Genomic DNA, 27,725 nt, shown 5'->3' with positions numbered 1-27,725 from the left:
ATTCGACGCTCGGTCTCGGAGACTCCAAAGTTCAATTCCATCAACTCAAAGTTCAAGGACCCTAGGTCTCCCCGCATCGATCGCGTCTCATCTCATCATAGCCATTGCTCTGTGTTGCATTATTGTCATGGACATTGATGACAATGGCACAGAGATTACGTTTCTGAGCTGATCGTCATTGATTGGATCTGCGCGACAGCACCGCTTCGGCCCAGCTGTATCTCCATTCACTCCGTCATGCTCCTGCTGCCCTCGCGGCACAGGTAGCTTGTTCTCTGTCGACAAAGATAAGAAATGCCGCCAAAGAAACGCGAGAACGATGCGGATACCACCAGCGCTCCCGCAACAACAGCTCCTGTCAAACGCCAGCGAGTCTCTCTTGCATGTGATTCCTGTCGAACTGCGAGAGAAAAGTGCGACGGCGCCCGTCCTCACTGTGGAACATGCACTGCACAAAACAGGCCATGTTCGTATACCCCTGCGTCGCGGAAGAGAGGTGTGCAAACTGGCTACCTCCGGACAATTGAGCTGTCCCTCGCATGGCTCTTTGAACAGGTTCCCGGATGTGAAGGCGCTTTACATCAGCTTCTCACACAGGATGACGGCGCAGAAGGTACTCGCATCCTCGCGACCAAGGATAAGGCCAACCATCGACTATATCGGCGATGGAACAAAAGTCGAGTTCACAAAGATATTGGCAGGCTCTTATCGGATGAAAAAACACCACAGAACGAAACCTCTGCAGACGATTCAGAGTCAGAGGAAAACACACCACCAGGCCCTCTATTTGACAGCAACTCCTCGCCCAGTATCACGATTCAAGGCGTCAATCCACCAACACATCTCGCCACGCCATCCTACAACTTTAACGACGAGCGCGGATCACGGCCGTCTACCAAGCTGACACTGCCTCCTCATTGGAAGCGACTTGTCGACATCTATGTTTCCTACACCCACAGCTGGCTCCCAATTGTCGAGCCTGCCATTATCACCAGCACGGCCCTGACATATCCTCCCAATGGACTCGTCATCGAAGCAGGCTTCACGTCCGCGCTTCATGCTCAACTTTGGGCTGTTTTTGCGGTGTCTGCGTTTCAAGATGCCGCAACCCCTCGTTCCTCCCACGACAATGGATTTACCCCCGACAAGATTTTGGCCATCGCTCGACGACTCGTACCTTTCGATGACGAAGCAGTTGATCTAGCACATGTCAGTGCTCTGCTCCTACAGTCACTGGTGATGCTAGGCCAGAAAAAGATCATGCCAGCTTGGACGCTCATCGGCCGTGCCTCGCGCCTTGCTCTATATCACCAGGCCACGGCATCACACATGTACCCAGTAAAGCAGGGAGCTGAGCATTCCTTCAATCACAGAGAAATCCGGGTTCTATCTGCAAGTTTCATCTTGGACTCTCTGGCATCACTTTGCCTTGGTCAGTCCCAAGTAACTTCAGGCATTCGATACACACTTCCCTCTGTGTCAATAGGGGACTCTCACGACACCAACCAACCTTGGGTGTCTGTCTCTGGATTCGGGAAGGCATCTGAAGAGAGACAGCAATCAGCGCTGGAATGTGCATCGCCACTTCACACATTTAGGCAACTATTTTCTTTCTGTGCACTCTGGGGTGCCAGCATGGATGGAGGCCGAAATACAATAACGCCGGATGACCTCGTGAAAAGCCTTGACTCTCGCTTTTCCTTTTGCAATTCTCTGATATTTGGAGGCTCAACACCGAAAGTGCCGTCAGCATATTTACTTCAAGGAATATTCTTGGCAATCACCCTGGACTTGGTGCCTGGTCATCGACCATCCCTCTTGTCCAACTTTGTGGAGGTTGTCGAATCATGCGTGGAAAACTTTGGACTTGGCGGAACACCTCCACTCGTAAACATTCTGATGCAGATAGTCCAGCAGCACGGCCATGCAGCGCGTTTGCAAGACGACGACCTTGGCAAGTGGAATTCCACGATGCAAGCACTCACAGGTACTTGGATGGCAAAGGGGCAAGGACCTGGCACATCTAAAAACAACCAGGACACGCCAAGCACGGTGGATCCCGCCAGTCACCCAGTGGTAAGCCCGTCGTTCATGGATGAGTTATCAGCCGCCACTCATCCGACCCAACACGTTACCCACCCAGCCCCTATCACATCTGGGGAACTGGAACACGAGCTTGGTCGGATGCAGCAGAGGCAAAAAGAGCAAGCATTGCCATTCGACCGACAACGTTATCAAGACCAAAGTCCAAACTCGCAATCATTATACACACTTACACCCAACCTTACATTTCATACCCTGCAAACATCTCACCTCAATGGTCAGATAGGGTCTTTACCCCATGATTCGAATATGCCAAGCCAGCTGTTGGACTACGACGCCATACTGGATGAACTTGGATCTATAGACTGTGCGGACGGTATCGATGTGGACTCGCAGTTTATGACAAATTTGGGCTTTGCGCCAGGATGCGATTTAGGAGAGATGTTTCAAGGCGACTTTGGTCCATGATTTAATGAATTTAATTATCTTCTGCCACATTGCAGATTCCTTAATGACAACTTGTCCAACGCATACAAGCTTCATAAGCTGTGACTTATCAAGACATTCATCTCGGCGGATTACATTACACCGAGTGTTCAACGGGTCAAGCCAAGGACCTGTTGGTTCTACGCGATGGAGTAGCATGGTGTCAGCTACGTTTCTCGAACAAAACATGTGGTTTCTGCAACATTCACGTAAAGTCAGAGCTGCAAGTTACACGCAGGACTGACGCCACCATTTACAAAAGTCAACAACTAAAACAAAATTCTTGGCTAGGAATACAGAACAGGTCCAATACAATATCATCACGTCTCGAATTATTCATACAGGCTTGAATCACGATCATCAGGGCTGCACCTGGATAACCGAAGCATAGGCTAGATGTGGAAGCTGTTACCGAATTCTCTTGGATATTTCCTAGGTCACATTATCTCGCTGTCCGATCTATGGAGTGACACGCTGCTCGCTGACATGTGCCCGAGCATCTGGAAGCATAGCCAAAATTAACAAGCACATGTTTGTAATTGGTTACAGGGCACCACAAGTTTTGGGTTATCAATCATTGAGACCAAGACCACCCACTGCACTTGCATGCACAGAAACTTCCTTATCTCTTCTCACGAGGACTTGGCAGTGATAATCTATTATGCGGGAGTGTTCGACCAACTGTTTAGGCATAGACCCTCCCTTGATCCTCTTTTTATATCGGCAAACCGAAAGCAGAGCAAAATCTCACCGCGTCAAGACAAATGGCAGGGATAAATATTCAGAATAACAGGATCATCGCCGTTGACTAACGAAACAGGATTAGGTTCGTGACCATGTGGATGGTAACAATGCGGAGACCCCAGACAAAGGATAATTCTTTATCCAGAGACACGGCTACCGGCACACGAGATACCAGAACCGCGCTGTTTTCTTACCCCAACAGACCAAAGCAATCTCAGATCGCAGACACATGTCACGGAAGCGTATTCTTCCCCCGCAGATCCAACCCCGCAAACCCCAGACTGCTTCTCTAGCTGGAGACGTAATCCTCCTGGTTGTTGGATTGACTCGAGAGATTCCATCACCCCGGTCCAGAACCCGCTAACTTTTGGAGAAGACTAGGGGGATGGGTATGGGTCGGGGCCATGTTGAATTGGTATAAATCTTTCCTCCCCACCGGTCCTGGGGCATTCCTTTTCGATTCTCCAGTTCACCCACAACTTTCTTTCCAACCTTAATTGCAAAGTTCCCTGAACCGTTACAGTCATGGGTATCTTGACTCTCAAGGAGGATCGGCCTACGCCAAAGGCCGTCTACAACTGGCGCGTCTACGCATGCGCCGCCATTGCGTCAATGGCTGCTTGTACGATTGGTTATGATTCTGCTTTTATCGGAACCACCCTGGCTTTGCCCTCGTTTGTTCAAGAGTTCAACTTTGAGAGCTACGATCCTGCTGCTTTGGCTCTGACCAAGCAGAACATTGTTTCTGTCTACCAAGCCGGTGCCTTTTTCGGTTCCCTTTTCGCCTACGTCAGCAGTTACTTTCTCGGTCGTCGATGGTCTCTTATCATATTCTCTGCCGTCTTCATGGTCGGAGCCGGTATGATGTTGGGTGCCAATGGTGACCGGGGTCTCGGTCTTATTATCGGCGGTCGTGTCTTGGCCGGTATCGGTGTCGGCGGATGCTCCAACATGACACCAATTTACATCTCTGAGCTGGCGCCACCTGCTATTCGTGGTCGCCTTGTCGGTCTCTACGAACTCGGCTGGCAGGCTGGTGGTCTTGTCGGTTTCTGGATCAACTACGGAATCAACCAGCATCTCCCTTACTCCCCTGGCCAAAACGAGAATGTCTGGCTCATTCCCTTTGCTGTTCAGCTCATCCCTGCTGGTCTTCTTATGGTCGGCGCTGTCTTTATTCCCGAGTCGCCTCGATGGTTGTTCTCCAAGGGCAAGCGTGAGCAGGCTATCAAGAACCTTTGCTGGATGCGAAATCTAAGCCAAGACGATGTTTACATTGTTGAGGAGATTAACTTTATCGACGCCGAGATCGACCGATACCACAGTGCTGTTGGTGCCGGTTTCTGGAAGCCATTCGCTGCTCTCAAGAACCGTAAGGTTCAGTGGCGCTTCCTCCTCGGTGGTCTCCTATTTGTGTTCCAAAATGGTAAGCATCCTACAGATACTCGTATCATTTTTCAATGACTAACATATCTAGGCTCCGGAATCAACGCCATCAACTACTACAGCCCTACCGTCTTCAAATCGATCGGCATTACCGGAACAAACACCAGCTTCCTCACCACGGGTATCTTTGGTGTTGTCAAGACTACTTTGACCTTTGTCTGGCTCATGGTTCTTATTGACCACATGGGTCGACGAAACCTCCTCATGATTGGTGCTGCTGGTGGTGCATTCTCCATGTACTTTATTGGTGCATACATCAAGATCGCCAACACCGAGGCCAAGCTTGCTAGTGGACAAGATGTTTCTCTCTCCTCTGGTGGTATCGCAGCTGTGTTCTTCTTCTACCTCTACACTGCTTTCTACACCCCATCATGGAACGGCACACCTTGGGTTCTCAACTCTGAGATGTTTGACCAAAACACTCGATCTCTGGGTCAGGCCAACGCCGCTGCCAACAACTGGTTCTGGAACTTTATCATTGCCCGCTTCACTGAGCAAATGTTCCGAGCTTGGGGCTTTGGTGTTTACATCTTTTTCGCCTCTCTCATGATCCTCTCCATCTTCTTTGTCTTTTTCTGCATTCCCGAGACCAAGGGTGTGCCTCTGGAGGCTATGGACAAGCTGTTTGCGACCAAGCCTATCTGGAAGGCCAACAAGATTGTCATGGAGGATTTGAGATTGCAAGAGGAAGAGTTCCGACACAACGCTGACGGTGTTGACATGCGGGAGGAAAAGGCCAAGGCTGAGCAGATTGAGGGTGCGGCTTAGATTACGATGCGATGATAGATTGGATGAGTGCATTTAGCGTGTTAGCATTTATGAAGAATAATATTTATAATTTATTACTATCAATCAACCAGTTCATTGCGATATGGGTCTGTTGATCCCAATGTTGACTCACCGGCCGAATAGCTTCAATCACCATGTTGAAGCTCATTTGTCTGCTCGGAAACTCAGGGTTCTAATTGGCTTAAATCACCCGTGGTGCTATGCTACACGTGACAGACCTCGGAGGAATATTGAGGTGTCTTACTTGACTTGATATAATAAATATTGCCTCATGTAAGCATGCTTTCACGACAGAGATTCTTCACTTCACACCAATATCTCTCGTCTAAACTCAAGAACTTCTATTCAACATCCAATCAATATTCTTTCACAATGTCAAGAACCATAGAACAGTCAATTCAAGCAGCCATCGACTCTGGTAAAATCAACGGAGCTGTCATCTGCGCTACCAATTCCAGAGGAGACTTTTCCTACAACACTGCTCTTGGTCAACGTACTCTTCTATCGGGTGAAAAACATCCTCAGAAATTAGACGATATTTTGTGTTTCGCTTCAGCTTCAAAACTTCCAACTAGTATTGCTGCTCTGCAGTGCGTTGAAGAAGGTCTTCTTACTCTCAAAGAAGACTTGTCAACCGTGGCTCCAGAGCTGGCCGAAAAGAAAGTTCTGACAGGATGGTCTGAAAATGACGAGCCATTATTGGACGATGCAGCTCAGAAAATCACACTTGAGATGCTGCTTACGCATAGCGCTGGTACGACGTACGACTTTCTCAACCCGTCTATTGGAAAGTGGAGTGCCAAATACAAACCAAAGGATGAAGGTAAAAAGAATGTCGAAGACACATTCATCTACCCGCTCTGCCATCAGCCTGGGGCTGGCTGGATGTACGGGTCTAGTCTTGACTGGGCTGGTCGAATTGTTGAGCGTCTAACTGGAGATACACTCGAGAAGCGTTTTCATGAACGTATCTTGAAACCTCTTGGTTGTAGCAATGATTTTCAGTTCCATCCTGTTACCAGAGAAGACTTGAGAGAGCGCTATGTCGATCTCAATCCTGATGACCCCCAAGGTCTGGGTCTTGCTGTCATGGGTCAAGGAGCTTCTATCAATATTCGCTCAAGCGGATGTTTCGGTGGACATGGTCTGGCAATGTCTGCTACAGACTATATCAAAATCCTCCAATCTCTCCTCTCAAACGATGGAAAACTCCTCAAGCCTGAAACTGTAGACGACATGTTTCAGAACCATCTCAACCCCGAATCAGCCGCTGGTCACCAAGCCATGCTCGCGACCCCGATGGGTCCTTTCTTCAGAGTTGGAATTGATGAGAATACCAAACTTGGACATGGCCTTGGCGGTGCTTTGACGCTTGAGGATATTGATGGGTGGTATGGTGCTCATACAATGAGCTGGGGAGGGGGTTTGACATTGTTGTGGTTTATTGATCGGAAGAATGATATTTGTGCTGTTGGGGCCATTTGTGCTGCTCTACCTCTGGACGATGAGATTACTAAAACAGCTACAGACTTGAAGGATGTTATTAGGAAGGATATCTATCGTAAATACGCTGGTTGGAAAGAGAGCAACCAGTGAGGGTGTCGGTGGATATGGAACTGAAGGTTGCAACAATTCATTTCAATTTTTAAAACTATTGATTTTACAACAATTTAAGTCTGTTTTCCTCAATACTTCTCCTACAAACTTGACTCATATCTGCTCCTCGCTCGAATTCTTTCCCCGTATACAAAAAAGCACCACGGTATAGGCGCCATCAACAACGTAAAGCCAGCCAAGAGAGTTGTTGCCCAACCCGCCCCAAGCTTTTGAAACATTTGCAATGCAAACATTGGAAACGCAAAGCTTAGAGAGTATCGACTCAACATCATGGCTCCAGACGCCGAAGCACCATACAACGGGCCATACGCATCCAACATGAATAGATTCACACCAGCGTAAATCAAAAGACATGCCAGCATGGTGAGTCCCTGAAAGAGTATAGGGAGAATCCAATGAACTTGGTATTCAGCTGTCCAACCTGCTATAAGGAGACTGGCGGGAAGCAGAAAACTTCCAATCATGGAGGAGATCAGACGATTTTCTGGGGGTAGAGGTTCGTCATGTGTTTGATTCCATCGGATGAGACGTTTTTGATAGTATGAAAAATCGATAAAGACAAATGGGGCGCAAGCGAATAGCGTACCAAGAGTAATACCCAGATATGAGAGTGATTCGCCTGTTTTGCTAAAATTGTAGTAGTGTCTGAAGATCCAAGGAACAGATATGATGAATGTGTACAAAAGTCCAAAGATGAACCCATTGTACAAACTGACCAGGGTGACTATTGGTTCAGTAAACAGCATATGGAGCGGTCGAAGGATGAGGACTGTAAAAAAGTGTCGAATAGTTCTAGAGACAGACGTTTGTTGAGACGAACTGTCTCCCATACCCATCCTGATGGATCTTCGTTTGAGAACAACTTTCTTGTACGTCTCTTTTGTGAACAAGACAGGGATGTATAGCGCACAAGTGACTATCACAGCAATCCACTGTGTCCACCGCCATCCAAGCTGCCTCTCGACAAAGCCTCCGATTAGCGGACCAACAGCTGCACCAAGGGATGGAATAGAATAGTAGATTCCCAGACTCGCACCGCGATATCTTGGCTCGCAGTAATCCATGATTGTAGCAGACGTGTTATTCACATTTGGTGAAGCAAACATGCCAGCGAAAAAGCGACAGATGGATAAACTGACGATATCTCTTGTGAAGCCCGACGCAAGAAGAAATGCAAGGAATATTGGTGTCGTAGCAACATAGACTGTCTTTCGGCCATATGTTTCTGATAGAGGCGCACCAACAAGTGGTCCGCAAGCCATGCCGAGGTTGTACAGCGACAGGGGCATGACAGAAGCTAAGCGTCCTTGATGAAATTCTTGACCGACAGATGCTTGAGCGGGTGCGTATATCGCTCCGGCAAAACAAGACGCCCATGCCAGAGATGTGATGCAAGCAATACTCAGAGTTTTGGTGAGCAATGAGAAGTTTCTTGGATTATCTGGATCGTCGGGGCCTGTCCAGTCGTACGCAGCATTGATACGTCTTATTGTTCGCTGGGTTTCCGCTGGTGAGTCAAGGTCTGTGATTTGAGCCATTTCTGGCGAAGATATTGAGGATGCCATTGTGATGGAGTTGATGGAGGATGTCAACCATGACGACAAGAGGAAGTTGTGATATAAGTAGCGTATTTGTTCGGCAAATTAATTTAGTTGCCGAAGAATCCTTGGCCGGGGTTGATTTTGATCTACGGTTCTCGGGCATAGAATGTAATATTTTGGGGTTTTCTGTTAGCTTACATGATGGCCATAGATCGAATTGGTCATGTTGGTCCTTGGGATTGAATTCATAGCGAAGTGTCTGTTTCTTTATTAGGGATTGCAACAAACCATCCCATTATCTATCCGAACAGATCGGAAAAGACAACTTGGAGCTTGATGATTATAAAGCTAGAATTCAATTGCTTCAGCTTGAGTGAGTGACATTAGTAATTATTAATCATAGTATTGAAGCCTTTCGGTGAAATCACTCTCAAGCCGAACCCCAAATGATCATCACCACCATGACCCTCATGGTTAGTTTGGAGCTCAAGACCAGAGGACAATAGGGCACGATAAACATCATCTTGAGACTTATTCTTGTATTCAAATCTATAAAAGCAATGCACGCTGACCTCCCGATGCAATCCCAGTTCAATCACAACTTTGCCTCAGCCCTCTGAGCAACCTTTTCGGCAATAGCAATATGCACCTTTTCAATCGGCATCTCCTCCAACGTCTTGCCCGTCCAGTACTTGTCCTGCTCGAGTCCCTGGTATATCAACGCCTCAGTACCCAGGATTACCTTCCATCCCTTGTCCTCAGCTATAGCGCCCAGCTTTGTGAAAGGTGTGGGGTTGTAGCACATTTCAAGGATGGCGCCCTTTTGGGGCTTGTCGAGGAAGGCTTCTGTGACAGCGCGAGCCATAATCTCTTCTTCTGTCACGGGCTCAAAGTCTGGTACGCATGCGACGATAGCGCCGGGTGCTTCCAGGGATGAGGCTTGTGCGACGGTCTTGACGTGTAGCAAGCCTTCGCCGTACCCGCGGGATACACAATCGGCGATGACGGCTTCTACCTCTGCCTCATCTCGGTTGACGAGGTAAATGGTTGTTGCCTGCATCTTCTTGCGCAGAGCGTAGATTGCGCTTCGGGCTGCGCCGCCACCGCCGACAACGAGAGCGGGCTTGTTGTGGAAGACGACATCGGGACTCTCAATGTTTTGGTAGAAAGAGTCTCTGATGCCAATGACGTCTGTGTTGGCGCCACAAAAGATGCGACGGCCGTCTCTTTCACGGAGGTAAAGAGTGTTGCAGGCGCCGACGTCGCGGCATTCTTCTGTGAGTTCATCCAGATAAGGGATGATGGCAACCTTGTTGGGCATAGTCACTGAAGCGCCTATAAGTGAGTTAGTAAGAGCCCATGGATTGGTGAGTAAAAGACGTACCGTAAAAGTCAGGGTGTTGCGCAAGTTGCAAGAAGCCATCAATATCCGCAGAGTCAAGACGAACTTGACCCCAGTTGTAACCAAGAGCTTTGTAGATAACATCGTGAAGAAAAGGCGACAGCGAGGCTGTTAGTTTCTTGCCAAACAAGTATCCATGTCGCTCAAGCTGTGAGACTTGGCTGGTTTGGAGTGAGTCTCCAGTGGGAGAAGATGTTATTTGTTGGACAGACATTTTGATGTAAATAAAAGATGATAAGACAATATGAGAAATAATATGATATGATATGATATGATAGAACACTCAATTGACCTGGGTCATCAACGTCTAAAGTACTCTCTATCAAAACTATCCAGTGAGAGAAAAGATAAAAGGAAGAACCATCAAATCGAGGGTTTTTCCTCCGAATATCCACTAACCTCCACTAACTCTTTCCCCATCGTGGGGTTACATCCTCTAGCAGGCATTGTCTTGCCGAATCTTGGGTCCGGTTAAAGACTTACCCATCTCTATCCCGGGTAAGCTTACACCACCATCACGAACCCCATGATGTAAGTCGAGCCAAGCTTTGCCTGGTAAACATGGGAAATGTTCTGGAAAAACGTATTGTACCATCTTTAGCGGTTGTCGCCGCCTTGTGGCGGGTTATGACGACCAAAACAGACACAGATAGCACGGAAAAGATGCGCACTCATCAGACGGGTCACATTGGATGAATGATTCTTCTTATCGTGGACTTGTTATATGAGAAAGGGAATGTCCGGTTTTTATTTATATGTAGTGCCACATCGTCATCTTTATCAGTTCATCAAATCTATACAAGTTCATATCAAGTCATCTCACATCCAGAGTCCATCACCAACAATACCATCACATCACATTACAACCATCAACATGGCTCACAAACCAAGCATATGCACAATGTCCCTAGGCCGTTGCTTCGCAGGCCACTCCCTCCCCCATAAACTCGACATGGCCGCAAAATACGGCTTCCAAGGCATAGAAGTCTTTTACGAAGACCTAGTCGACCTCTCAAAGTCCCTCCCCGGCGGCGCCACTCACGCCAACCAAGTCATTGCCGCCCGAACAATCCATGATCTCTGCCAAGACCGTTCCCTCGACATCATCTGTCTCCAGCCCTTTATGCACTTTGGTGGGCTTGTCGATAGAGACGCACAAGAGAAGCAGTTTGACGAGTTGAGGCACTGGTTTGACCTCGTTCACGCCCTCGACACGGATTTGATCTTGTTTCCCAGTAGTTTCCTTCCCGCAGAACAGACAACTGACGACATCAATGTTCTCACATCCGACTTTACTCGTGCTGCCGAGATGGGATTGCAGCAGCAGCCTGTAGTGAGGTTCGCTTTTGAGGCTTTGTGCTGGGGAACCAGGCTGTCCCTGTGGGAGGAGTCTTGGGAGATGGTGCAGCGAGTTGACAGGTCCAACTTTGGAATGTGTCTCGACACTTATAACATCCTTGGACGAATCTATGCTGATCCAGCTACCGAGTCTGGAAAGACGAGCGATTGCGACCAAGTAACACAAGATTCCATCAAGAAACTCCTGACAGAAGTTGACGTCTCGAGGGTGTTTCTTCTGCAGGTGGCTGATGGCGAGAAGCTCAATTCGCCATTGAACGAGAGCCACCCCTTCTACAACGCAGAGCAACCGTCGCGCATGAGCTGGTCGCGCAATGCCAGACTCTTTTATGGCGAGAGTTCGTATGGTGCGTACCTCCCAAGCAAGCAGCTCCTCCGAGCTATTGTCCAGGGCCTTGGATTTGAGGGTTGGTTGAGTTTCGAAGTGTTCAACAGACGATTCCTCGACACAGACAAGATTGTTCCGGAAGAGACTGCCAAAAGAGCTGCCGAGTCATTTGAGAAGATGAAGATTGATATCGGACTGCGAACTTCTGATCAAGTTCAGCCAAGATTGCAAGCAAATCTGTAATACCCATCATGTTCTAGCGTAATACCATAGCGATGTTTAAATTTGATCATATATTTATAACTTTGTTCTCAACTTCAGATGCTTTGCTGCGTACTCAATCGCAGCCGTGTACCCAAAAACACCCAACCCGCAAATGACTGCCTCCGCCTTGTCGCACAAATAACTGTGATGTCTAAACTTCTCTCTGGCGTGGACGTTGGTGACGTGAACTTCAACAAACGGAATGTCCACTCCGACTAGAGCATCTCGAATGGCGACGCTCGTATGCGTGTATGCGCCCGCGTTAATGATGATGGCATCAATGTTTCCGCGCGCTTCGTGAATGCGATCCACTATCGCACCCTCCGAGTTGGCCTGGAAAGTCTCGATTGTGGCTGAGAGACCTGATGCTTGGTTGATCGCATCGTTTTCGACGTCTTTCAGAGTTGTTGATCCATAAAGGTGAGGTTCCCTGGTGCCCAAGAGATTGAGGTTGGGGCCGTTAAGGAGGAGGAGACGACGAGACATGATGAAGTGATGGATGGTGTTTCTGCTCATCCAATTCAACTCGCAATCACCATCTTATGAACTATTCCCCGCAAAAGTATAATTCCGTCGTCCTGACCATCAACAGCACCCGCAAAAGGTACCCCAAGCCACCCCGCAACCCGGTTAAAGCTTCATCCCTAGTCTCCACTGATCATGACCATCGATCTGACAGCTTCATGCTTCCCCGCAGCGCACGCAATCCGTAGTGCGGAAAGATCTGGGGACGGTTCGACGCGGCTCTTTTTGAACAAAACAGCTCCATCGCAGACTTGACTTTTATCCTTTTGTTGTTTCTGGAAAAACGATACCGTAAACATGGATAGCCAACAGTTGAGCGAGATTTATGCTTTTGCCGTCCAATTGGGCAAGGATGCGGGAGATATGCTCATGGCTGCAGCCCAGCGCCGCATCGATGGTCATGGCACTTCCTCCACTACCGTATCATATGTCGAGAAGGAGAACTCGGTAGACCTGGTAACCAAGACTGACAACGGTTAGTTCGTGTTTCTGATTTTGGGTCATGGCTAAGTGTGTTAGATGTCGAAAACTTCATTCGTACAACTGTCGCCAGTAAATACCCCGAACACGGGTAAGCTTGCTGTTGATTTCGTTATCGCATCCATTGACCTTGATTAGATTCCTGGGAGAGGAGTCATACTCTACTGGCGCATCACGAACTTACCTCGTCGACGACAAGCCAACATGGGTAGTCGATCCCCTTGACGGTACCGTCAACTTTACACATCTCTTTCCTATGTTTTGTGTATCCATCGCTTTCGTCGTTAAAGGTGTCCCGGTTATTGGTGTCATCAATGCGCCTTTCCTTCGCCAATTCTTCTCGTCATGCACAGGCCAAGGCGCATGGTTGAATGAGACTCAAAGGCTGCCATTGATTCGAAACCCAATCCCTCCCATGCCCGCAAATGCTCCTAGCGCTTGCACATTCTCATGTGAATGGGGCAAAGACCGTCGAGACATCCCAGACGGTAACTTGTCGCGAAAGATCGAGTCTTTTGTCAACTTAGCTTCAGAGAGGAATGGACGAGGAGGCAAGGGTGGGATGGTTCATGGTGTGCGAAGCTTGGGAAGGTATGTTGCTACTCATATATCCCAGCACCTTACTGACTGATATAGCGCAACCTTGGATCTTGCATATGTCGCAATGGGCTCTTTAGATATCTGGTGGGAAGGTGGCTGCTGGGAATGGTACGTCTCAACGTTGATCTGAGACTCAATGCTAACGCCAACAGGGACGTCGCTGCTGGTTTCGCCATTCTCGAAGAAGCTGGTGGTCTTGTTACAACTGCCAATCCTCCCAACGATCCAGAAACTGCCGAAATAGCAAGAGCGCATCTCGGCGGTCGATTATACCTGGCAATACGGTAAGTGACTTCAATCAATCATCGGATCCTACTAACGTTGTCAGCCCTGCAGGTCCCTCGGAAACAGAAACCGCACGCCAGACACAAGAACGAACTGTAAGAGAAGTGTGGAAGCGTGTTCGCGAATTAGATTACAAGCGCCCTGGTGTATAGTCCCAGGTCATCAAATAGAGAATCATGTCAGAAGTTCCGCTATACCCACTACATGCTGTCCACCTCCTCCATGCGTGCAACAAACTCTTCCTGTAATCGAGTCAGATACCCCGAAAGAGCTTCTTCACTTCCTAAATCTTTGGCTTGTCTCAAGGCATCTTGTAAATTGAGAATTAGCTTTCGCCTAGCCACCAGTCTGGATGATTCCGAGCTGCGTTTGCTCGCTTCTCGTTTCTTTCGAAGATCTTCTACCACCCCTTCTGCTTTGTCGATGAATGTTTGGGGCAGTCCAATCGCTCTAGCCAGATTGATGCCGTAGTGCTCTTCACCTCTGATAGCACCCGAAGTGGCCTTGTAAAGCATGGTGATGTGAGGGATGCCCTCCGCCGTCGTAGAACTGGTGGCAGCAAGGTATAGATTGAGGACGCCCGGACGATCCGCAAGAACCTTTGTGAGGTCAATAAAGTGAGTTGCAAACCAGACGGATGCCCTGCTTTCAATCAAGGCTTCTGACATGGCAATCGCAATTGCCAGTCCATCTCTGTTACTCGTAGCTCTGCCCAATTCGTCGATGATTGCTAGGCTCTTGTTGTCAATGTTTCTCAGAATGAAAGCCATCTCACGCATTTCGACAGAAAATGTGGAAAGGTTACTCTCAATATTGTCGCTGAGAGAGACACGAGCAAAGATGCTGTGAATGATGGAAAAAGCAGCATATTCTGCAGGAACAAAGGAACCAATTTGTGCCATGATCTGAAGCAATGCGACTGCCCGAATGTATGTACTCTTTCCAGCCATATTGCATCCCGTCACAATGTGGAAGCAATATTGCTCTGTGGAATAGTAGTCATTGGGTACAAACTTGCCATTCATATTCTAAGCCGTCAGCTAGTGTCTTCAGCCTGAGGTTCTCACTGACCTTGTCAAGAACAGGATGTCTTGCCGCTTTCAATGCCAGCGTGCTGCTGATGTCGGGCCTCACATAATCTCGCGTAGTGGCGAGCTGCGCAAAGGATGAGATCATGTCAATGAGGGCAACTGATTCGCAGACTTGAAAGAGATGTGGTGCATTGTCTCGGAGTTCCCTGAGTAAATCCTGTACAACACTGTCGCTACGAATTACCACTTCATTCGAGGTGTCGGAGAGCCTCAGGTTCAGTTTGACCAAGTCAAGAGTTTGACATTCAATTTTGTCCTTCTTTCGCACTACGTTGATCAAGATATCCGGTATGGGCCGATCATCAAAGTCGGCTGCTTGAAAGCTCAGCCAATACTTTCGACCGTTGTCATATCTCAGAGTGGCATTAAGTTTGTGAGTTCCTGTTTATCGTTAGTCTAGACCAGGAAATAGCACAGAACATACCATTCAATGCATCTATGTGTAAATGAATCTCTTCGGTGAGCTCCTTGTAAGTCTGACGCGCAACATCAAGCATGCCATTGATACCTGCTTTGACGGCAAAGGTTCTCTGATTGCGGAGATCCAGTGCAGACTTCATGTAAGTGACATCTGCCTCGATGGTTTGCCGGATCTTGTCAAGAATAGGGCCTGTGATCTCGGGGCAGCAACGTCCACGGATCTTGGTAAGTAGATCGCATGTGGCCGGCCCTAGCGCTGTGTAGAGTTCGGGAATAGCTTCGAGGAAGCTTTTGACCATCAAGACTTGGTTGATTTGTTCTTCAACCTTTTGGACGTTTGCGTTTGTGTGCACAATGATCAACTGTTACTTTTAGTATAAGTCTTGAGTATACCCATTAACCTACCTTGGTCAGGAGCTTCTCTATGTCATGGAACATCTTAAGCGCTATTCATGTCAGCGGTATTCTACACTCGCTTATAGTCATACCCTTCCGGATCTCTAGAAACATTTCTTCATTAGTTGTCAACTCCTCAAGCGCATCATAGCGAGTGACAACAACTCTCTCAGCATCAGTCGGTGGCTGAAGGATATTACTTCGAAGTAATCTAGAGCCCATCGGAGTTGATGTGTGGTTCAGCAAGCCAAATAGCGAGTCCTTGGACTTGGAGTTGCGAAGATTCTGCATGATCTCTAGAGATTGGATTGCTGAAATGTCAATCATCATGGTATCCTCAGAAGGTCGGTACTGAATGCGAAGTGAGTGCGGCACAAAGTTGATCGAGAACTTTTGATGAATGTACTTCATAGCCTAGAGCCGATCAGTGCCTGAATTATGTCTGGGCTATCCACTTACTGCTGCAAACGAACTGATGGCGTAGAATTTTCCTTGCGTAGCAACCTTTAACGGCTCAATGTCGTCTTTGAAGGCCAGGTTCTGGATATACTCCAGTCCTTCCGTTTCAGACCACGCAGAACGCTCAAATGCATCGATTTGAGCGTCAGAAGTGAGGTTCTGTACCAGTGAAAAGAGGGTGCTAGGATTGTTTGGGGGGCAGACCGTTGACATGAAGACAATACGGCTGGGGGAGGACAATTGGATCTGGTGAATTGACTTGACATATGCTCTATTGTCACAAATCTGACTGATAATAACTTCACCGATGGAAACGTTGACAAAAGCCACGCCTACAACTGGGGAGACTCCGCGAGCTTCACTCAGTGCACACACAATATCTTGTGCTTCGACAGGTCCAAAGATTGAGGAGGCCGCCGTGGTACGTGATCTCCTTCCTGAAGATGTACCCGGTCTAGACCCAGGACGTGCGGTAGAAGGTCGTGATACGTTTGTGACGGAGGGAGAATAGCCCGAATAGCCGCTGAGACTTGTATGTGGTCTTCGGCTACGGTAGCCACTCGTCGCAGAAGTGTCGGGCCTTCGAGTACTGCTGCTTCTGAGGTAGCTTGACGCTTGACTGTCCGTTCTGGACGGAATCGAATGGGACATTGTTGCCCTTTGTATGCATACGCCTCATTCACTTCGATCGGGTGTTCGCTGTAGGGTAGGGGTTGATGATATGAAGTGATCGCAAGATTGTGTTTACAATATTCGTTCCGATGAATGGAAGATTTTTAGGAAGAGACTTAATTTACAGCATGCGGAAAGTAATAGTGCGCTCTTGCCTGGAATCTTGTTAGTTGTAAGTCGAGGAAGGTGCCATCATACCCGGGCAAGAACTTGCTACTCGCTCATTCCTCGCTCTATAACCGCACTAAAGGAGGTAATCTTCAATCATCGCCTACGCTTCGGTGTCTATCAAAGAAAATTTACTCGAGAGCATTAATACAAATCAGAAGTGATTTGATACATACCCTTCGGCTGGATGGAGGCTTCACTAACACGAACCAACGGAAGAACTACCGACCTTTACCCGAATCGGAAATTCCTCACCTCCCCGCTGTTGGAATACGCGCGGCTCAGGTCTGACACCGGTCAACACCCAAATCCACACACCCCAATCATCAAGTTCCGAACGCGTTGATCGCGTCGAACTCATCATGTTTGGTATCCTCGAGGCGGTATCTGTGCCCCATTCGGGCATATTCCCCAGCTATGAAGAACTTTTTAAGGATCTCAGCGACCGGATGGAAAAGGATGGTTACAAGATTGTTAAAGCCAGATCCCATCGAGGCAAAGTGGGCGGTGCAGACATTCCAGGAAACGATATAGTCCGATGCGATCTTGTCTGTGATCGAGGCGGCCGTCCGTATCGTTGTATGGCTACGAAACACAAAACGACTACAAAAAAGACTGATTGCCCATGGAAAGCCAAAGCCGTCCATCGAAAGACCATGGGTGGATGGGTTTTGACGATTACCTGCGATCAGCACAACCACGAGCCAGGCACACCCGAACCACCAACCCCCGAACCCGCAAGCGAAGACGAGACAAATATTGTTGATGACCTGGATGGCGATCAGAGTTTGGATGCAGTTGGCACGCCACTTCTGACATCTTGGGCAGATGATGGTCCTCAACCCGATGTCGAAACCCAAGCTGCAATCCAGGTAGCAGGTGTCTCTAACGCAGTTCTCCGCTTGACTGGCGATACTTTTCATCAATTCAAGAGCGAATACCGTAAAATGTCGCATCCTGACAGGGTTGGAATTCTCTCGCAACTTCAGCTCCGTATCGCCGCCATCTACGCTGTGCAGAATGAGGATTTGCAGAGACAAAAACGTCAAGAAGCTCAAGACAAGCGACACAGGCAGATTGAAGAAACCAAGAGACAAAGCTCAGCACAAAAGCAGCGGGCTAGGCAACGCCGTCAGCAGGTTGTCGAGCAGAATCAGCAGCAGCAGCAATTGCATGTGCAACACATTCAACAGCAACCGCTGCCGCAACAGACTTCTCAGGCCCAAGCCCAGGCTCAAGCTCAGGCTCAGGCTCAGGCGCAAGCACAGGCGCAAGCACAAGCGCAAGCACAGGCACAGGCTCAAGTCATGATGCAGACACAAATGTATCTTCCACAGAATCCCCAGCAAACACCAATCCCTGTACCAACTATGGATATGCCACAATTTCAGCACTATGCCGGACCTCCTAAGAGGATGCGCGGACGACCATCACAGGGAGGGCAGAATTAGGCGTCTGCTTGGCTCTGTCCGACGAGGCAGGCCTATGACACTGTTCGGGACTATTGGAGAACGATCAAGTGGCTTCTGGAGCAAGGAGAAAACGACCAAAGAGCAAATGATGATTTGCATGTGACGAGAGATGGTGGCAGTATGAACTGAGGTGTATGGCGTTTACAGGGAAATGGCGTAAGGAATTGTATTAAATGTTGAAACAGATTTGCTCCAGCAGAAACAAGCGAGTTTAGGCCAAAGTTGTTAAAGATAGAAAGGACGGACTAGGGATCGGAATGGTTATCGTCTTAGAGACAAAATTCGCAATCAGTTTATGTCATTACAACCCCAATTCTTGGCCGTTTATTCTTTCACCCTCCCAATAGCGGCTGCAGCTCTTCACCGCCAAAAATTTCAAGATTTTGCCAATTGCCCCACTATCTCGCGGGCGCTCTGAAATTCTCCAGACTGTGAAGTAACTGCACAGATATTTCAAGATGGCGACAATTGTACCCCCTCCGTCGAAACGACAGAAGAGAGAGACTCTTGAACGAACGCAGACTCAGCAAGATGTTACAGCGATCGCTGCTGGCCCTGCTGGCTCCTTCAAGGCTCGATTCCTTGATGGAGATGGCAAGCAGATGGCCGATGTGATTGAAGTTCCTCTAGCCGACGCCTCAGAAAAGAATCTCTCGCTATTATTGAATACGCTACTTGCAAGGGTATGTCTGGGACAAAGCATTTGAGGATGTTACTAACTGTATCCAGGAAAGAGAAGAATTCCTCCCGTATCGATTCCGAATTCACATTCCCGGCAGCGACATCATCGTTGACCAATACCCTACCGATCTCCTTCAGCTCCTTCGCAACCATGGCATCGAGAACCCTTTCGAAACGACTGTTACCCTCAGCGCCGAGCCGCAGGCTGTTTTCAAGGTCCAGCCCGTTACGCGCATGTCCCACAAGATTCCTGGCCATGGTGAAGCAATCCTCGCAGCGCAGTTTAGCCCCAAAAACAGCAGCCGACTGGCAACTGGATCTGGAGACAAGACGGCGCGGATATGGGATACCGAGACTGGAACTCCTAAATACACTCTCTCGGGTCACACTGGATGGGTACTAGCAGTCGCTTGGTCCCCCGACGGTGCGCGACTCGCTACTGGAAGTTTCGACAAGACAGTTCGTCTTTGGAACCCCGACACTGGAAAGGCTGTTGGAAACCCCTTGACTGGTCACGCAAAATGGATTACCAATGTGGTTTGGGAGCCTTATCACCTCTGGAGAGACGGTACACCACGTCTTGCCAGTGCTAGCAAGGACGCAACAGTCCGAATATGGGTTGTCAACTCTGGCAAGACGGAGCACGTCCTGTCCGGACACAAGAGCAGCGTCAGTTGTGTGCGCTGGGGAGGAGAAGGTCTGATCTACAGCGCAAGTCACGACAAGACAGTCAGAGTATGGAACGCCGAGAAGGGAACCTTGGTACACACTTTGTCATCCCACGTTCACTGGGTGAATCATCTTGCCCTCTCAACAGATTTCGTCTTGAGGACTGCATTCTACGATCACACACCAGTGCCCGAGACGGAGGAAGGAAAGCGAGCCAAGGCCAAGGAGAGATTCGAAAAGGCAGCCAGATTCCAGGGCAGAATCGCTGAGCGCTTGGTCACTGCCAGTGACGATTTCACCATGTACCTCTGGGATCCTTCTCAGAGCACCAAGCCTGTCGCACGTATGCTGGGTCACCAGAAGCAGGTGAACCATGTCACGTTTTCTCCTGATGGCACTCTCATTGCCAGTGCAGGCTGGGACAACCACACCAAACTCTGGAACGCCAGGTAAGATTTCTGATACCCATTCAATTCGCATACTGACTCCAATAGGGATGGCAAGTTTATCAACACACTCCGCGGCCACGTGGCTCCTGTGTACCAGTGCGCCTTTTCAGCAGACTCCAGACTACTCGTCACAGCATCAAAAGATACAACACTCAAGGTGTGGTCAATGGCATCTCACAAGCTCTCCGTTGATCTGCCCGGTCATCAGGATGAGGTGTACGCAGTGGATTGGGCGCCGGACGGCAAGAGAGTCGGCAGTGGTGGAAAGGACAAGGCAGTCCGGGTCTGGCAAAATTAGAATCCCCAAAATGGTGTTTGTTACTCTGAAAAGTCAAGATACCCCTGAAGTGATTCACAACTGGTTTGCTGCGCATTCGTCTGCTGTGCATTTGAAACGTGCTGTATGCTTGTGTCTTGATGGGGTTTTGTCGGGGCGCAGTGAGGCATGCTTATCTGGGGATATGGTGTTGAAGAGGGATATTCGAATGGGTGGTATTGCCCGGGAAACTTCCGATTCTCACCCAATACTACTTGAAGTAACACCCTGCTTTTCTGTCAAGCGGGATTTGCAACAGATCATGCATGCACGGGAGTTGGTTTCAAGCTTCTGGACCTGCTGTGCTCCAATCTGCATCCAATCCCCATTTATTCTATACCTATCAGCGCGACACCTTTTGAATCGGCCAGCACGTTTACAGAAAGTGTCGCATTAGGTAGTGTCACGCTGATAGGTTCGCTTGTAGAAGTGATGGGGCACGGCAGTTGTGTGATGCCGCATTTTACGGCGAGTACAGACGTGCAAGGAAGACGAGGGAAAGGTCGTGGAACAGAAACTGTTTGGGTGAAGCTCACGATGCGCTGGAAATGTCTAGAAAGTGGTGTTGTGGGGTAGCATCACCACCAAGTCGAGCTAAATTTATCTTTTTTTGCATGAGAGCCTGAAATTCCATCGAAGCCCAACCGTGCACATGTCGAAATGTCTGGAATTGTCTCTTTATCGAGTCATTTTGTAAGCTTGGATGCATGCATTCCAATCTGGCTTGAATGCCCAGCCTCTATGGCAACCGGACCGGCATTGCATCTCTCATGCAGTTGCTAGGTATCTTTTCTAGAAGCTCCCTTACAAGTTGCCATTAGCACCACGAGGTTACCCCGCTGATTGTGAGTGGACGATATGGTTTCCGGGAAGCATCGGGGTTGAAGATCATAGCATAAACAAATTGTATGCGAGGAATATTGAAGATTTGCTAGCATGAGATTGTATCAACCTCTAATCTATAGACTACAATAAATCACTCACACAAAGCCAAGAAGAGAAAATACTTCTCATCGCCGAACATGTCCCGTTTGAGATGACCCGTCCGGTCCCGTAGCGGGCCCCGGTCCTCCGGCTGTGGGCTCAGGTGAAAGCCGACAAACCCTGTTGCTGGGGCCGAATGTTGTACGAGTGTGATGTTACAGAGCGTAAGAGCTCGGATGGAAAGTTGGAGAAGACATGTTGGAGAGGCATGCAGAGGAATATCCAGTCTGGTGATTCACATGTGATGATTTCATGAGTGATATTCCTGTTACTGCTTTCGATGTCGCCGTAGATATCCCATGTGATATGGGCCGGATATGTTCTTTACCCCAAACAAGATCCTGGTTCAGGCACATTTCATTCCATGCCCATTGCCCCGAGACACTGCCTGAAAGCTTGAAGCGGCAAGGTATCTCCACCACGGTCAACCTGCGGGGTGCATTCAAAGCGATGAGAGTATCAATAGTCTAGGGTCCCCTGAAGATCTTTGATAGAAATTTTAGAAGTTGTCGCTGGTGAACAGCTCTACAGTTGGCGACTGAAGACGGCGCGGCAAAGGTGCATGTCGCGATCCAAACGCGGGCACGTACAGCAAACCCGGCTATCGTCATGCACAGCTTCCAATCGCGTGGTTCATGCGGCTTTTACTTAACCCTGAAGCGAGTATTCGGGAAGCAAAGGAAATGAATTTGATTTCATGCGACGCGCTCGGGAAGTAGAAACGGCCCGTGTAAGACGGCGTGGATGGTAGACGGGCCGGTGCACCAGTTTTGACCAGGGTACGTGAGGAAGCTCGAGATATCGAGGTTATGACGAATCATTTTGTATCACCTTGGATACTGTGATGGAGTGAAGAAAACTCATGATGGTGTGGCCTTGGCGTGTGGTTGACAGGAGTTTGTGGTGTTGACTATCATGATGGATGCATACCCCGGGATAGAAAGTTGTGGAATGTAGTGAATAGGTAGATCCGGGAAGAAATTCAAGGTTTATGTACCTGTCTTTGGTCCTATGCATCTCACATCTCGATGAGTTGCACAGACTGGAGGAAATTTCCCGGGTAGATGTTCTGATCAAGGTTGCACTTTGGCATCAGGTAGAAGTGCATGATCGACGACAGAGGGTGTGTCGATTTGAGAGGCCGCCTGATTATTGTTTTGGGGTAACTGCAGCTTACAGTTGATATTGGAGATAGACATCAACAGGAGGCATTTTGACCAGATGTAAATGTCCTTCCCCGTTGATCAACATCAACACCACGTACAGTTTTTCCAACATCTTTCATATCAGTAGGCATTGAGACACTGTCAGTACGTACCTCTGGCATCGAGATCTGATGAGTTCGGAATCTATCACCCGGCCAAGCAAAAACATTGCCGACCCATATTGCTTTTGTGCCTTGTTGGCTTCCCCAAACGTCTCTCATCATCTGTACATCATCCTTGTTTTTTCTGTCTATTTTCTAGGTACTATTCTGGGGCTTGGTTTTAGCCTACCCGCTAAGAATCGCCTAAAGAGCAATGGCAGGCTGTTGCCGTGGGCCTGAAACCCCACTGCATCGGTCTGGTTTAGTTTATGATCTTTGAAGAAAATTGAAAGACAGAAGATGAAGAGAGAAAGAATCGACTGCCTACTGTGATAAGGTATTGGGTATTGATTGACTGAACTGCCAGAGTAGCATTGTAGTATTGGAGTTTATTATTCCAACATCCTACTAATTCTTTGTCTTTCCATCAATGCTACACTGCACTGTGAACTCGTAATCCGTCATCTATCAACTTACTTTCTTACACTGGGACTGGGACTGGGTCTGGATCACGGACCAAACTCTCCTGCTTTTTGTTCCTCAACAACTGATCCCGATTTCTTTTCTCCCAAACTACGTCATGTTTGATCTCGTGTAGGAATATTTTTGTTGAACTGCTTGAATTCATTGTCTTTTCTTGTTTCTGTCTTGCTTCTGTCTCTGTAGACCGCCCACTGCCCTCTTGGATTCATCGGCCCTTCATCACGTCCAATTTGTGTATCGTCCGTTTGCTGTGATTCTCCACTTGTTGATCTATTCTATTATCAGGTACCAACTATCTACTAAGATATTCAGGCCCAGGTCAGGCCAGGCAAAGGCAAGTCTTGAGGCTCAAGCTTCCCGTGTCTATCATTTCAGCACATGTCTCCATCCATGCACCAATCAAGCATTACGTCAGTCTGTGTTCTCTACTTCGACTGGCTCAGTATTCCCTGTCTCTCTATTTATCCTACCATATAATCACGGCCTAGACCTTTTCAACTAACAGGGCTCTGTTATAGGTTGTCTCCCGTTTCGGAAAATACCTCTTTTCAATTCATTCAAATCCTTTAATTGCCAGTCGGGCCCTCGAACATCTCGGAGCTATCCAAGCTTGTCCCTGCTTCTCCAAAACTCAAACTCAAACCACCTGACGAATCTCACGACTCGGAGATTTCTCGTTGCAATTATCTCTATCCCCTTTTGATCCTTGCAAACATCTTGTCGTCTTCTACCGCGCGCGTTGTTCCATTTGCGGTACTGTTCGCCACATTCGGTCCCGTTTATACCTGAGCGCATCTGCATCTGCGACAACGAGGCGTTTTGCCTGCGATAAGCTACTACTTTTCTCAACAAAAAGCGACGCCTCCTCGACTGCTCACTCGCATTTTCAGCTTTCCATCTACATGAAGTCGTCATACGAGATACCTCAATAGTATCATTATCAATCCATTGCTCGTTTCAGCCTGGGTTTCCAACATTACTTACTCCCACACGACCTATAAATTTCTACTTGACACAAATTTCTAGCCAAAATGACCGTCTTTGTGTGTTCTCTGTATGTGCTTTTGGTGTTTTGTTTTGCTCTTCCCCGCTCGTGCCCCTCCAAGAGCCCACCAAGCTTAGCGAGAAATGACGAAAGCTAACTTGACGATAGCTTCCTCCCCAAAACCATACATTTTACCCTCCCCGGCACTCCCCCTCCCGGTGTCGATCCTTCCAGGACTTCGTTGTCTGGTTCCTCAAACATTAACCTCCGCGGTGATACTCGAGCTTCATTGTCTGGTTCGGCAGTTCCCAAGGATGGTGCAGCTCTACCACCCAAAACTGCTGCTCCCGTTGGCGGACGACCTGCGCCTCTGAACCGTCAACCAAGTCTCTTCCAGAAGGAGGACATTACGCCTCCACGAACACCGACCGAAGAGGTTGATGTGAATTTGTTCGCAAACGAAGATGGAATAAGAATACCGTTCCCCAAGAGACCTGGCTCTAATGCTGGCAGCGGAAAGCCATGGGGCAGCCGAGCCAACCAGCCCAAGTCGCGAGCCAGCTCCCCTCCTCCTCCTGCGTTATCCGAGAACAGCCGTACAATGCAAAAGGCACGCGAACTAGGACGCCAGGGAGTTATACAGCCCAAACCTCTTGTCCGAAGCGACAGCCACGACCGAGTCTTTGCGTCGGCTGGATGGATGGTTGTGAATGCCGACCAGGGCAACGGTGGTCTTCGAAATGCTGCCGATGCCGCTGCTCGCGATGGCAAGATTGACGAGATTACATGGGTTGGTACTCTAGGCATGCCTACTGATGCCCTCGAGGGTACCGAGCAAAAGCAGGACATTGAAAACACTCTGGCCAACGAACACAACATGTTGACCGTGTTCTGCTCTGACAAGGACTTTGACGGACATTACGCTCACTTTTGCAAGCACATCCTGTGGCCTGTCTTCCACTACCAAATCCCCGACAACCCCAAGAGCAAGGCGTACGAGGATCACTCGTGGAAGTACTACGTGAATGTGAACCAGGCCTTTGCCGACCAGATCGTCAAGAACTGGAAGCGTGGTGATGTTGTCTGGATTCACGACTACCATCTGCTTCTCGTCCCTGAAATGGTTCGCAAGAAGATCCCCGAGGCCAAGATTGGTTTCTTCCTGCACGTTGCTTTCCCTTCATCCGAGGTTTTCCGATGCCTAGCTGTCCGAAAGGAACTTTTGGAGGGTATGCTTGGTGCTAATCTTGTCGGTTTCCAAATCCATGAGTACGGACGCCATTTCCTCCAGACTTGCAGTCGTATTCTGAACGCTGAGGCTACACCGGATGGTCTTCAACTTGAGGACCGATTTGTTGATGTCATTCATCTCGCTATTGGCATCGACCCGGTCAGTCTCCGTGAGCATCTTGACGCTCCTGAGGTTGCCAAGTGGCTTCAGATTATGCAGGAGCGGTACAAGGGTAAGAGACTTATTGTCGCTCGTGACAAGCTTGACCACGTCCGTGGTGTTCGCCAGAAGCTTTTGTCTTATGAGCTGTTCCTCAACAAGAACCCCCAGTGGCGCGAAAACACTGTTCTTATCCAAGTCGCGCTATCGTCCAGCGAAAAGAGCGATCTCGAGGCCACTGTTAGCGACATTGTGACCAGAGTCAACTCATCGTGGGCCAATCTAGCGTATCAGCCAGTGGTTTATCTGAAGCAGGATATTGACTACGCTCAGTATCTTGCTTTGTTGACCATCGCTGATGCTCTCATGATTACTAGCCAGCGTGAGGGCATGAACTTGACCTCTCACGAGTACCTCTTCTGTCAAGATGGAAAGCTTCTTCCTGAAAAGAAGCACGGTTCTCTGATTCTGTCCGAGTTTACTGGTACTTCATCCCTGTTTGCCAAGAATGAACTTGCTGTAAACCCCTGGGATTACCGCGCGTGTGCCGATGCTATCAAGCAAGCCTTGGAGATGGGCCAAGATGAAAAGGATCAACGATGGAACAACCTTTACGGCCGTGTTGTCAAGCACACTGGATCTCACTGGTTTACTGAGTTCCTCGGTCGTCTGGACATTGTGTATGAGGAACAGCACAAGCGAGATCAAACATCAGTCCCTCGTTTGTCTGTTCCTGCCCTTTCGTCCAAGTACACCAAGGCTGAGCGACGACTTTTCATCATTGATTATGAAGGCACACTCGTGGCTTGGGGTCCCGTCAACCAGATCATTCCCATCAGTCCTCAGCGAACTCTAGATGTTCTCAACGATCTACTTCTTGATGAGCGCAACACTGTCTACGTCATGTCTGGTCGACGACCTGAGGAGCTTGACCGTGTCTTCCGTCGCGTCCCCAACCTGGGTCTGATTGCAGAGAACGGATGTTTCCTAAAGTCGCATGGAGATGATTCATGGACCGAGATGGCGGATCTAGACCACGTCAAGGATTGGAAGGAGTCAGTCCGACCCATCATGACATACTTCCTTGAACGAACTCCTGGAGCCGAGATTGAAGAGCGACGCTGCAGTTTGATCTTCCACTACAAGAGTGCAGAGGATTATGAGACCGCTTCACGACAAGCTTCAGACTGTGCTAGCCACGTCAACGACGCTTGTGAATCACAGCGTGTGCATGCTATCGCTCTTGATGGATGTATTGCCGTTGAGCCTATTGACTGGACCAAGCGTACTGCCGCCCGAAAGGTGTTTGAGACTCTAAAAGAGGAGATTCACCCTACCACGGAGAAAAAGGCACCAGTTGATTTCCTGATGGTTATTGGCGATGGACGAGAGGATGAAAAGGTGTTCAAGTGGGCCAACAGACTACAAGACGACGGTTCTGTAGAGAATGTCGTGACAGTCAGTCTCGGTAACCGTAATACCGAAGCAACAGCCACCCTTACGCAGGGTGTCAGTGGTACGTGTCTTTCTCTTGGTGAATCGTGATAATTGCTAACTTTATAGGTGTTCTCTCGTGTCTTCAACGTCTTGCTTCACTCGAGTGATTGATTCATGGGTTATTGTATTGTGTTTGTGCCGTTGGCGTTGGGTCAGGGCGCAGGGTAAATAAGGAAAGACAGGTCCAAAGCGACATGAAAGAGGTTTGGAATGAGTTTTTTTGTTTTTTTTTGTTTTATTTGTTAGAAGAAAAGCGGTGGTTATGGTATAGCTTCAATTAAAGACTTGAACCCGCATTTGTTTTGCATGTACATACAGATAGGTACTCGACTATAAGGCTCATATGATGAATGTTAGCATAAATGAAAACGGGATTGA

General features: G+C 48.5%; 12 protein-coding genes across 12 annotated transcripts; 7 read left to right on the top strand and 5 right to left on the bottom strand.

The window, feature by feature from the left end:
* Nucleotides 1-882: 882 nt before the first annotated feature.
* Nucleotides 883-1,359, bottom strand: FGSG_12789 (uncharacterized protein; the record flags this gene model as incomplete). Its single annotated transcript, XM_011325982.1, has 2 exons — nt 883-1,200; nt 1,336-1,359. 2 exons carry the CDS (start codon nt 1,357-1,359, stop codon nt 883-885), a joined length of 342 nt encoding a protein of 113 aa, XP_011324284.1.
* A 2,439-nt stretch (nt 1,360-3,798) lies between these two features.
* Nucleotides 3,799-5,487, top strand: FGSG_05707 (quinate permease; the record flags this gene model as incomplete). Its single annotated transcript, XM_011325981.1, has 2 exons — nt 3,799-4,699; nt 4,751-5,487. 2 exons carry the CDS (start codon nt 3,799-3,801, stop codon nt 5,485-5,487), a joined length of 1,638 nt encoding a protein of 545 aa, XP_011324283.1.
* A 393-nt stretch (nt 5,488-5,880) lies between these two features.
* FGSG_05706 (uncharacterized protein) lies at nt 5,881-7,104 on the top strand (the record flags this gene model as incomplete). Its single annotated transcript, XM_011325980.1, has 1 exon — nt 5,881-7,104. The coding sequence occupies one exon, from the start codon at nt 5,881-5,883 to the stop codon at nt 7,102-7,104; it is 1,224 nt and encodes a 407-aa protein (XP_011324282.1).
* A 101-nt stretch (nt 7,105-7,205) lies between these two features.
* Nucleotides 7,206-8,690, bottom strand: FGSG_05705 (uncharacterized protein; the record flags this gene model as incomplete). Its single annotated transcript, XM_011325979.1, has 1 exon — nt 7,206-8,690. One exon carries the CDS (start codon nt 8,688-8,690, stop codon nt 7,206-7,208), a length of 1,485 nt encoding a protein of 494 aa, XP_011324281.1.
* Nucleotides 8,691-9,261: 571 nt separating this feature from the next.
* On the bottom strand, nt 9,262-10,282 carry FGSG_05704 (quinate dehydrogenase; the record flags this gene model as incomplete). Its single annotated transcript, XM_011325978.1, has 2 exons — nt 9,262-10,001; nt 10,051-10,282. 2 exons carry the CDS (start codon nt 10,280-10,282, stop codon nt 9,262-9,264), a joined length of 972 nt encoding a protein of 323 aa, XP_011324280.1.
* A 660-nt stretch (nt 10,283-10,942) lies between these two features.
* On the top strand, nt 10,943-11,998 carry FGSG_05703 (3-dehydroshikimate dehydratase; the record flags this gene model as incomplete). Its single annotated transcript, XM_011325977.1, has 1 exon — nt 10,943-11,998. One exon carries the CDS (start codon nt 10,943-10,945, stop codon nt 11,996-11,998), a length of 1,056 nt encoding a protein of 351 aa, XP_011324279.1.
* A 54-nt stretch (nt 11,999-12,052) lies between these two features.
* FGSG_05702 (catabolic 3-dehydroquinase) lies at nt 12,053-12,505 on the bottom strand (the record flags this gene model as incomplete). The annotated part of the gene is made up of 1 exon (XM_011325976.1): nt 12,053-12,505. One exon carries the CDS (start codon nt 12,503-12,505, stop codon nt 12,053-12,055), a length of 453 nt encoding a protein of 150 aa, XP_011324278.1.
* Nucleotides 12,506-12,841: 336 nt separating this feature from the next.
* On the top strand, nt 12,842-13,912 carry FGSG_05701 (qutG protein; the record flags this gene model as incomplete). Its single annotated transcript, XM_011325975.1, has 5 exons — nt 12,842-13,019; nt 13,064-13,115; nt 13,163-13,615; nt 13,661-13,732; nt 13,777-13,912. The coding sequence occupies 5 exons, from the start codon at nt 12,842-12,844 to the stop codon at nt 13,910-13,912; spliced, it is 891 nt and encodes a 296-aa protein (XP_011324277.1).
* Nucleotides 13,913-14,109: 197 nt separating this feature from the next.
* Nucleotides 14,110-16,926, bottom strand: FGSG_05700 (uncharacterized protein; the record flags this gene model as incomplete). The annotated part of the gene is made up of 6 exons (XM_011325974.1): nt 14,110-14,922; nt 14,981-15,381; nt 15,425-15,782; nt 15,826-15,866; nt 15,909-16,230; nt 16,276-16,926. The coding sequence occupies 6 exons, from the start codon at nt 16,924-16,926 to the stop codon at nt 14,110-14,112; spliced, it is 2,586 nt and encodes an 861-aa protein (XP_011324276.1).
* Nucleotides 16,927-17,477: 551 nt separating this feature from the next.
* On the top strand, nt 17,478-18,823 carry FGSG_05699 (uncharacterized protein; the record flags this gene model as incomplete). Its single annotated transcript, XM_011325973.1, has 1 exon — nt 17,478-18,823. One exon carries the CDS (start codon nt 17,478-17,480, stop codon nt 18,564-18,566), a length of 1,089 nt encoding a protein of 362 aa, XP_011324275.1. The 3' UTR covers nt 18,567-18,823.
* Nucleotides 18,824-19,032: 209 nt separating this feature from the next.
* Nucleotides 19,033-20,731, top strand: FGSG_05698 (WD repeat protein). Its single transcript, XM_011325972.1, has 3 exons — nt 19,033-19,270; nt 19,317-20,386; nt 20,432-20,731. Exons 1-3 carry the CDS (start codon nt 19,046-19,048, stop codon nt 20,682-20,684), a joined length of 1,548 nt encoding a protein of 515 aa, XP_011324274.1. The 5' UTR covers nt 19,033-19,045; the 3' UTR covers nt 20,685-20,731.
* A 3,775-nt stretch (nt 20,732-24,506) lies between these two features.
* Nucleotides 24,507-27,395, top strand: FGSG_05697 (uncharacterized protein; the record flags this gene model as incomplete). The annotated part of the gene is made up of 2 exons (XM_011325971.1): nt 24,507-24,529; nt 24,629-27,395. 2 exons carry the CDS (start codon nt 24,507-24,509, stop codon nt 27,393-27,395), a joined length of 2,790 nt encoding a protein of 929 aa, XP_011324273.1.
* Between the last annotated feature and the right edge of the window lie 330 nt (nt 27,396-27,725).

The sequence above is a fragment of the Fusarium graminearum genome, chromosome 3 (assembly GCF_000240135.3).
Source record: "Fusarium graminearum PH-1 chromosome 3, whole genome shotgun sequence".
Lineage (NCBI taxonomy): Eukaryota > Fungi > Ascomycota > Sordariomycetes > Hypocreales > Nectriaceae > Fusarium > Fusarium graminearum.
This window is presented reverse-complemented; position numbering and strand designations above follow the sequence as displayed.

Coding starts and splice junctions, on each gene's coding strand:
- FGSG_05698 (XM_011325972.1), top strand. CDS start 19,046: ATGGCGACAATTGTACCCCCTCCGTCGAAACGACAGAAGAGAGAGACT. Junction 19,271..19,316: donor TGAATACGCTACTTGCAAGG/GTATGTCTGGGA, acceptor AACTGTATCCAG/GAAAGAGAAGAATTCCTCCC. Junction 20,387..20,431: donor ACCAAACTCTGGAACGCCAG/GTAAGATTTCTG, acceptor TGACTCCAATAG/GGATGGCAAGTTTATCAACA.